At 61.6% G+C, this 9,533-nt stretch overlaps 1 protein-coding gene across 2 annotated transcripts in view; it reads right to left on the bottom strand.

Moving 5' to 3' along the window:
- The window catches only part of LOC117653986 (angiopoietin-2), a 114,381-nt gene that overhangs the window by 1,995 nt on the left and 102,853 nt on the right, over positions 1-9,533 (bottom strand). Inside the window, exons 1-8 of one of the 2 annotated variants that reach the window (XM_034400083.1) lie at positions 3,487-3,654; positions 2,388-3,270; positions 2,060-2,262; positions 1,552-1,711; positions 910-1,260; positions 616-803; positions 276-419; positions 63-187 (exon numbers count right to left, since the gene is read on the bottom strand). In XM_034400083.1, coding sequence (XP_034255974.1) covers positions 63-187; positions 276-419; positions 616-803; positions 910-1,260; positions 1,552-1,711; positions 2,060-2,262; positions 2,388-3,270; positions 3,487-3,602 — 2,170 coding nt within the window. In that variant the 5' untranslated portion in view covers positions 3,603-3,654. Of the gene's footprint in view, positions 1-62; positions 188-275; positions 420-615; positions 804-909; positions 1,261-1,551; positions 1,712-2,059; positions 2,263-2,387; positions 3,271-3,486; positions 3,655-9,533 lie in introns of those variants that run through there. The other variant, XM_034400085.1, reaches the window with a different exon arrangement.

The following is a 9,533-nucleotide window of genomic DNA, read 5'->3' as shown; positions in this document are numbered from 1 at the left end:
GAAACACATGAGAGTGCACGCACACAATTGTCATTACGATCCTTAAGGATGTGATTCCATACCTTGTCGAGCAGTCAAGTCCTGCGGGTCGTTTAGGTAGAGGCCGTTAAGTCCTCGTCCGCATGACTTCCACCACCAACCTCCCTTCAGCATGGACGCGCAGTTCAAGCTCGATCTGTCGTTATCTCTGTTGGGTAAAAGGAACGATCGTGATGGAAAAAGTTGACGAGCTCGACGAGTTGGTTTGAAACGGGAACTACGGGAATTGGTCTCACCTGTTGTACGTGGAGAAGGGGCTGTTGTTTGATCCGTACCAGGGGTCGTTTAGCGAATCGCCCGCGTTGCCCTCGTATCCGTCGATTTCAAGTTTGTAGTATTCCGCCTCGGAGTAGATCTTGAAGTGAGAGTACTGGGCATACCTGGAACGCACAGACACAGCTGACGTGTTGTTCTTGCGCTAGTGCGGCGGCAAGTCAAGATCGAGGCGGCCTGCATAGGCGTGCAGTACGCGCGCGCCCGTTGGGTTGCCTACCCTGAAGCGACTTCCCGCCGCGGCCGCATGGCACAAGCGTGCGCAGTGTAGGCCGCGGCGAGCGAAAAGACAAGACAGCTTACCGTTTGTTGCCTTCGAAATCTTCCAGTTCAACCCTGAGCTGGTACTCCTCGTTGTTGGTGAGCATGTAGATGTTCTCGTTACCTAACCAGAACTCCTTGGCGGGATCCCCGAATCCGTTCTTGTAGTCCGCCCAGTCTCGGTTGAAGTTTTCTCGGGGGTCGCCGAAATCATCGCGTCTTTGGATAACCTGGTGTTTGGAAAAGCAAAAGCAAGGGCCGCTTTTTATGTCTAAGACTTGCACCGAAGTTAGAAGTAACCCCCCCCCCCTCCTCAAGCGAGCCCACCCCACGCACCGTCCAGCCGCCGTCGGCGATCTCCTGCTCGCAGAACACCTTGAGGAACCAGTACGTCGTGCCGCGGATCTGCAGGTAGTACACGCCCGAGTGGCGCATGCCGGCGTTGAGCAGGTCCACGCACGAGTAGCCCTTGACGTCCTTGATGTTGAAGAACTCGGTGGCGAAGGACGTGTTGGTGAGGGTGGGCTTGTTCTTGACGGAGGGGAAGATGACGCCCCTGTTCCTGGAGGCCCTGGCGGCGGCCGCGGCGGACGCGGCGGCGGAGGTGGCGCCGCCCGGGGTCGAGGTGACCGTGGACGAGGCCTGGGGGCTGAGGGTGGTGGTGGGCACCGGGGCACTGGGAGTCACCTGGGGGCGAACGAGCGGCCGGTTAGACAGTCAGACAATAGCGGCGTGGCCTTGGCCTTGGCCTTGGCGACCTTGAGCCTTGAGTGGGGCCCAGGTGCCGATCCAGGGGGTGGGGGCGATGTGGGGGCTGCCCTTCAGAAGGCGATGAAGCCGCCTGAAAGGTAGGCAAAGCGTCGCACTTTGCCCCTGCAGGTGGCCAACAACGCCCCCCGAACCCGTCTCTGGATCCGCCCTTGGCCTGCACGGGACTGGCGGGGCGCATGGCGCATGGCGCAGGGCGCAGGGACTGACCGTCACGCCCTGCACGCTGAAGATGGGCCCGGGCGTCGTGGTGGCCGCGATGGAGTTGGAGGGCGAGTTGGACTGCAGCAGCACTCCGGGCAGCGGGTCCGTCTCGGGCTGCAGGTCGTCTCGGTTGGACACCTGGCTGCTGCTCGACACCACGGAGTACCTGCAAGACGCCCTCGTTTGAGTGGAGTCTAGGTTCCAGGGTGCACACTGCACAGTCGGCTAGAAGGCCGTTGGAAGCGGTCAAAACCCCGGACGCGTTTTGAGCTCGAAAGTCGCTAATTGGGACTCGAATCGAACGTGTGACCCCACCAATGGATTGCTCTCCGAACTAGGAATCCATTGGTGGGGTCGCACGCTCGGTTTAAGCCCCATTTAGCGACTCTGGAGCTCAAAACGCGTCTCGAATTTTGGCCGCCTGTGCCGGTTTCTGGCCCACTGTGCTGCGCACTGCCCGGCTGGGCCAAAGAGGCCTGGTGGTGGCGAAGCACGGCAGCACGGCGGGGCCTACCTGTTGGAGTCGTACTCGACCAGGCGGTCGATGGTGGGGTCCAGGAGCAGCTCGGCGGCCACTGGCCGCTGCGCGAGGTTCACCACCTCGTCCTCCTGCTTCTTGAGGCGCTTCTCCACCATGTCCAGGTTGGCGATGATCTTGTTGGCCTTCTGGCGCAGGTCGGCGTGCACGTCGTTGATGGCGCGCTCCTGACGTTGCGTCTGCAATGCGTCATAGAGGGGCGTAAGAACGACGTCGAGAGGCGACGACAGAGTCAGGTTAGGTTAGGTTAGGTTAGGTTAGGTTGTGCTGTGTTTGGGGAGCTAGGGGCGTTCTGAGTGTTTACCTGGGTGAGCAGCTCGTCCGACTTGGGCACCAGGTCGTCCACGGAGGTCTTGGTGCCGACGACGACGTCCCACACCTCGTCCATCTTCTCGGACACGCTGAGGATGGGGTGCATCTGCTTGACGAGGCGGTCCAGCTTGCTGCGCTTGACGGCGTTGGCGGCGGCCAGGGGCGACTCGGTGGTGGTGGTGGTCGTGGTGGCCGTGCGGTTCCGGTAGACGGGGGAGACGCCGGCGGGCACGGCGGGGGCCTCCACGTGCTCCACCACGGCGTCGTGCACGTCCGTCACCATGTTGAGCACCTTGCCGAGGCTCTCGGACACGACGTTCATGTGGAAGCTGAGCTTGCGGTCCAGGCGGTCCACGCTGGCCGTGGCGGTGCGCAGCGCCTGCAGCTCGCGCGTCACCTCGGCGCTCAGCACCTTGCCGATGTCCACCACGTTCATGCTGACGGGCTTCTTCTCGCTGGCCTCGGCGTTGATGTCGTCCGCGGGCAGGAAGTTGGTGTCCAGCTGGTTCTTGAGGTTGGACAGCTTGGAGCCGATGTCGGACACCTTCTGGTCCAGCGAGACGAGCCTGTTGTCGATGTCGCCCGCCGCGGCGGCCGCCGCTGCCGCCGCAGCCGCGCCGCCCGGCGTGGACGCACCGCCGCCCACCACGGCCGCGGCCAGCCCGCCCGGCACGGCCTGGAACAGGCGCGCGTCCATGGCGCGCAGCTTGGAGATGACCGAGTCCGTCTTGTCGATGTTGTCGTTGACGCGCGAGTCCAGCGCCTCGACGCGCCGCATCAGGTGCTCCACCGCCTTGTCCAGGTTCTCGATGCGCTGTAGCTTGGTCTCCAGCGTGGACACGATCACCTCGAACACGTTGAACAGGTACTGCTCCCTGGAACACACGGAGAGGCGCCGCGTTAGAGAGGGAGCGCTTCCGGCCGCCCTTCGCTGGAGGCTGCGGGCAACGCACGCGTGCGTATGCGCCTTTGAATCGCGCGCTGCCACCGCCGCCATCACCAGAACACATCCGTTGTGTGTGAGGTCCACGCGTTGCGTCAGCGAGCGTCCACTGCGGAAGTAGAGCACGCACACACTCGCAAACACTCACACAGACACAGGCACACACACGCGTGCGCTGCATTGCGTTGGTGCCGTTGGTACTGCACCAGCAGATCGCAACAGTCCCGCAGCCAGTGTGGTGGCTGCGGCCATGGCTGCGGCCATGGCTGCGGCAGTGCACTGCCAGGGGGCCGGCCGGTCCCGTCTCGAGAGATTGACCGCGAAACGACACATTTCCAGCCGCTGCGCGCTGTGCCGCGGCTGCAGACTTATTCCGAAAGTCGCTGTCGTCGCTCTGTCTCTCTCGCACTCGTTGGGCGTCCCGTAGGGTGCGAGGGAGACAGAGCGACGAAAACGACTCTCGGAATGGGTCCGCTGCAGCCCGACTGCTGCGCCGAATCGTTTTAATGGCAGCCTCCAGCCTCATTGCGGGTAATGGGTAACGCGGGTCGCCCTGCCGTGCCCTGCCCGGCCCATCGGCGTGGCACGGCGTGGCGCGGCGGCCGTACAGTAATATGCAACGCGCTGATTTACTATCGGGCACACCGCGGTCGTGTATCGGGCTGCTGGGCCACGGGCCTGCCGCCGGGGCCCCAGGCGACTTTGGCGATAAGCGTTGGCGAACTCACAATAAACGACCAATCCCATTGTTTCGCAAGTCATTGCAACAATATATGCACTACTTACCGGGGCCCGGGCGCTCCGCCCCCTCCCCTCCCCACCCCTCCCACTCCAGTGTGCGTCCCGAACGGTCCGAACGGTAGCGCGGCCGCGAGAGGAACGTGAGGTGGAGGCGGCGCCGTCCTGCGGGCCCTTTAATTCGTTTCATATTGTTGTTGTTGGCGCTCCGCCCCACACAGCCCTACCCCACCCTTCCCGCCCGCCCCGCCCCGCCCCGCCGTCCGCATCAATGACTCATTGACGCCAGGCGACGCTGGGCGACGCTGGGCGACGCGGCCGGCGGACTGGATTCGCGCCTGGTCCTTTCCCACAGCTTGGCGGCTTGGCGGCTACCGGCTGCAGTGATTGTTCCTGTAACAAGCCCTCCCCCCTCCTCAACCCTTTTCTGCCCCGGTAATTGCACGGTGGACCGCGAGGCTGCCCGCATCGTCTGTCCGTCCGTCCTCTCTGTCTGTCTGTCTGTCTGTCTGTCTGTCTGTCTGTCTGTCTGTCTGTCTGTCTGTTCGTCCGCCTGTCCGCGATCCTGACGCAAGATATCATTAGTTATACAAACGTCCGGGGAATATGACTGGCCGCGCTGCTGTCGCATCGGCCGCCGCGGTGCCGCCTGGTGCCGCCCCACTCACTGCTGAGTACTAACTGCGACCGGGTTGGGGCACTGCTAATTGAGCAACTGCTCGAACCAGCAGACAGTGGCGGACACAGGGGGAGAAGCAAAGGGGCGACACTTAGACAACCGCCTGAAAGGCAGACAAAAAGCCATACTTTGCTCCTGTAAGTAGACACAAATTTGTGGTCCCAGTTTAGCGTTCTGAGGGCGACCCCGGCCAAATGTTGGCGATTGGAAGAGCGCCACTGGGGTGACTGGGAAACTCTTCCATGGAGTTGAAGTGGAGGCGCCAGGTGCAATAATTTCGGGCCTGCTTGAACCCCACTCCTCCGAGACCAAAGAACGAATCCTCGCTCCAGATCGTGTTGCCGCGCTGCCCGCCGCGCCCCGCTGCTGACGGCCGCCTGTGTTCCCGGGCGTCGACACCGCGGGGGGCGCCCAGGCCAGCGCCCAGGCCGACCCGAAAGGCTGACACACAGGCCTTTATTCAATGGGGAACGAAATGAAACCGAAAGTGGGCTGGAAAGCGGGAGTGTGAAGCTCGACGCCCGCGGCCCTGCCCTGCCCGGCCCCGCGCAGACCGATTCCGAGAGTCGTTCTCGTCGCCCTGTCTCTCTCGCACTCATGGGGCGCCCCGTGTAGGTGCGAGAGAGACAGAGCGACTCCGCAGCCCGAGGGGACGTGACGTGACGGCCGCGCGGAGTATGACGGTTTGCGCCGCCGCGAATCAGCTGTGGGCGCCGGGCCGGGGGAGGGGGGGAGGGGAGGGGAGGGTTTGCGCGCGGTCCCCCGCAGGGCCCCGGCCGGGGCGGGGAAGGGGGAGGGGTGACAGACGGTACGGCGCGGTGCGTGCAATATCTAAAGCGACGTGAATGAGTCCGTGTTTGCATGCCCCCGGGGCCCCCGGGCATCGAGGCGGCCAGCACGCAGCGCGCAGGGAGCCGGCCGCCGGGAGCCCGATCAGGGTTTTTTTCCGCCGCGTCGCTCTGTCTCTCTCGCACTGGCGGGGCACGCGGGGCGCTCCGCGTGGGCGCGAGAGAGACAGCGAGCGCGACGAACGCCCCGCTCGGAATGAGCCTGCGGGCACGGCGAGGCGAGGCGAGGCCTTGGCCCGCCCGCCCTTTCTTCCAGCCTGCCAGGGGCGGATCCGGGGGCGGCCTTTTGGGGGGCGGCGGCAAAGCGGCACTTTTCCCGTACTTACAGGTGCAAAGTATGGCCTTTTGCCTACCTTTCAGGCGGCTAGGTGCTTGTGGGAGGGGCAAACACCCCTTTGCGCCTCCATCCGCGCCTGAGCATGCCAGGGCTGGCCAGGGGCGGACGCGGACAGGGCCCCAAGGGGTGCGCGGCGCGGGGGCGGAGGGGCGGCGGCGTTTCTCTTAAATAGCACTCTAGAAACTGAAGAGTGTGCATGGCATGCTCCCCCAGGAAGCACACTCCAGGATGGAGCGTGCTTTGTGGCATACTCCCTGGGGGAGCATGCCATGCACACTCTTCAGTTTCTAGAGCACGGGAAGAAAGTTTACGCCATCTCCATATCTAAGACACTTGCGCGCCGTCCGGCCGCGCGCTGCCGGATTGTACATTCAAATCGAACGGCGCCGACCGACTCCGACTTGGACGTGGCCGACGTGGCCGGGCCGCCTATCGACTTATCGCTCGGGATCGAGTAGGAAGGCGTCCGGAAAAGAAAAAGCCGCACTCTGCCTGCTGTATGCGAGTGCACTCAATTTTTTTTTTTTAGCGAAATGAAAAGAACCGGCCGGTCGTTTGTTTTGATCCGCGGCTCAGATTCCGCGTTACCATGGTTGGTTGCCATTCGGACACGCGGGGTGGCAAGGCTTGGCTATGGTAATAATCTCCAGCGGGGGTCGTCATGGGACAGCAGTCGTTGAGAAAAGCACTGTGCCCGCCCCGCCCCGCGCCGCCCCGCGCCACGGCTTGTGGTCGCACCGCATTGTTCCCGTGCAGCAATGCGCGTTCAAGGGATTACCTCCGCCGCGGCGCGCCGGTCAGGGGGTCGGCCCTGCTGGGTCACCTAGGCGGCCTGCTCCTCAAGGTCCTTAATTAGAGACCCAATTAATGAATTCATTTTTCGTCCCGACGCAACGAGCAGAGCGAGCAGAGCGAGCAGAGCGAGCCGCCCGCCAGCCCGCTGCCCTCACCCAGGGCCTCACCGCAGCACGCGCCGCGGCCGCCGCCAGAGCGCCAACAGTGGCGCGGCACGGTGTCTCACTGTTGGCAGCCCTGCAGCAGACCCGATTCCGAGAGTCGTTTTCGTCGCTCTGTCTCTCTCGCCCCTACGCGGGACGCCTCATGAGTGCGAGAGGGACAGAGCGACGACAACGACTCTCGGAATCAGTCTGCAGGCTGCCTCCGTCGCTCCGTCTCCCTCGCACTGACGGGGCGTGTTGGAGGGATGCGGGCGAGACAGACTGTTTGGCTGCCGAACGATCCAGAAAAGTCTTTGGTCGCGCTGTCTCTGTCGCACTCATGGGGCTCTGCGTGAGGGTGCGAGCGAGACAGACTGGGGCCGCGGGGCGTGGCGGGCCACAGTGGGCCAGAAGCCGGTGGAGGCGGCCAAAACTCTAGACGCGTTTTGAGCTCCAGAGTCGCTAAACAGGCCTCGAAATGAACGTGTGACCCCACCAATGGATTCCTCGTCCGGAGAGCAATCCATTGGTGGGGTCACACGTTCGGTTCGAGTCCTGTTTAGCGACTCTGGAGCTCAAAACGTGTCCAGAGTTTTGGCCGCCTCCACCGGTCTTCTGGCCCACTGTGCGTGGCGGGGCGCGAAGGGGAGCGGACGAGCGGACGGAAGGAAAGGGAAAGAGAAATGGCGCCATTATCGCTCCAGTGGTCGTTACCGTTTTTGTCGCAATGTTAATGGGGCCGTTCCCACGGCCACGGGGCCACGGCCCCCGCCGTCTCTCTCGCACTCTCTCGCGTGCCTGCAAGCAGTGCGAGAGAGACGGAGCAACGAGGACGCTCTTCGGAATCGGCCGGCGCGCAGGCCCGCCTTGGGCAAGGCCCTGGCCGCCCTGGCCGCGGCGGCTGCAGGAAGCTGCGCGCCGCGTCAGCCGCGTTCGTCGTGTGTTTACCCAACGGCAGCTCCGGGCCTGGGGCAGGGCAGAGGGCAGAGTAGAGGTAGAGTCCTTACACTTAAGGACTCTAGACAGAGGTTCCAGTTGCTTAGTTGCTTCCAGTGCCGACCCTGCACTGTCAGAAAAAAAGGCCGTAAATTTACGGAGAAAGTTACTCTAATTTTGGGAATGGAGGCTCCGTAAATTTTCCATATTTTTACGGAGATTTTCCATATTTTTACGGAGATTTTCCGTATTTTTACGGAGATGAACCGCATTTTTGCAGAAATAAACGCATTTTAACGGTTTACATCCCTCCTTCCACCTTCGATGTTAAGGCAAACAGTGTCCTTTTAGACGAAAGTGATATTCTCCAAAACTGTTTGAAGATCCACTTGACCACATGCTATTAGGATCGGATGAATGAACGGAAACCCAAAGGCGAGGTCGCTTTAGGGCAGGCGTACTCTTGGAACACCTAATCAGTTGGTCACCCAACCCATCGATAACGTGAATTAGTCTGTTCTTTTTAATAAGTAAGGCTTCTATTTCATTTATATACGTAACTTCCATACTTTTACGGAGAAAATCCATAATTCAAAAAAACGGAGATCTCCGTTAAAAAAAATGGACAATCTCCGTTAAATTTCCGTATTTTTACGGAGTTTTCTGACAGTGTGCCCTGTGCCCTGCCCTGTGTGAGCGCCGTCCCTCAACTAGCAACGTGGCAGAATCGCACAGTGGGCCCAGAAGACCGACAGAGGCGGCCGAAACTCCGGACGCGTTTTGAGCTCCAGAGTCGCTGAATGGGACTCGAACCGACCGTGTGACCCCACCAATGGATAGCTCTCCGGACGAGGAATCCATTGATGGGGTCACAAGCTCGGTTCGAGTCCCCTTTAGCGACTCAGGAGCTCAAAGCGCGTGTGGAGTTTTGGCCGCCTCCACCGGTCTTCTAGCCCACTGTGAATCGCCAACCTCAAGGCTCAGAGGGATGAAACGTCGTAAGCAGGAGGCGTTTCGTCAAGTCGCGGAAGTCTTCACGCTGGACACGTTCACACGCCCCGCAAGCCGCACCGCGCCGGCGGGTCGTTTGTTCGCCTCAGTATGCGAAATTGCGCGCTGCAAAGGCCGATAATGCGCCGACGGGTTGTTTTGGCGCCGATTGGAAGGCGAATGCGAATGAGCGAGGCGCACGAGGCGATGCGGAGTGGACGCGCTGCCTGGCCGAAGACGAGGCGAGAGGAGTCCCGAAGCAGACGAGTCGCGGAAAGACAAAACTTTATGGCTCTGGAAATGTCTGGGCGATTACGTGTTTTGCTTTACGAGTTCGCGTCGTGTTGATGTCGCCAGCCTCCACGTGGCCCTACACTGCCAAGAATTTTTTTTTCAAAACAGTGTGCCCGCCGCTCGCTCCGTTCCGATTGTCTCCTCCTTTTTGAGGCTGTCTGTCCGCGTCGCCACCACCATTAATCAGAACGGGCAGTAAAAGCGAAATAAAGTTTATCGCGCGACGCGTTTTCGTGGTGTAGTGTCCTCCGCCGCCGGCCTGGCCGGGTTTCCTTCGAGGTTTCCGTCTGCTTCCTTCTCCGCAAAACGACAACAAAGAATAATAGCAGTGTCTGCGACCAGAAACCCAAACTGTCACCGCCAAGATCGGTTGAGGGAGACGCGGCGCGCCGCACGGCCGGTGCTGAGAGTTGCCCCAACGTTGCCCAGGCAAAA

The sequence above is a fragment of the Thrips palmi genome, unplaced genomic scaffold (genome assembly GCF_012932325.1).
Source record: "Thrips palmi isolate BJ-2018 unplaced genomic scaffold, TpBJ-2018v1 HiC_scaffold_8, whole genome shotgun sequence".
NCBI lineage: Eukaryota > Metazoa > Arthropoda > Insecta > Thysanoptera > Thripidae > Thrips > Thrips palmi.
This window is presented reverse-complemented; position numbering and strand designations above follow the sequence as displayed.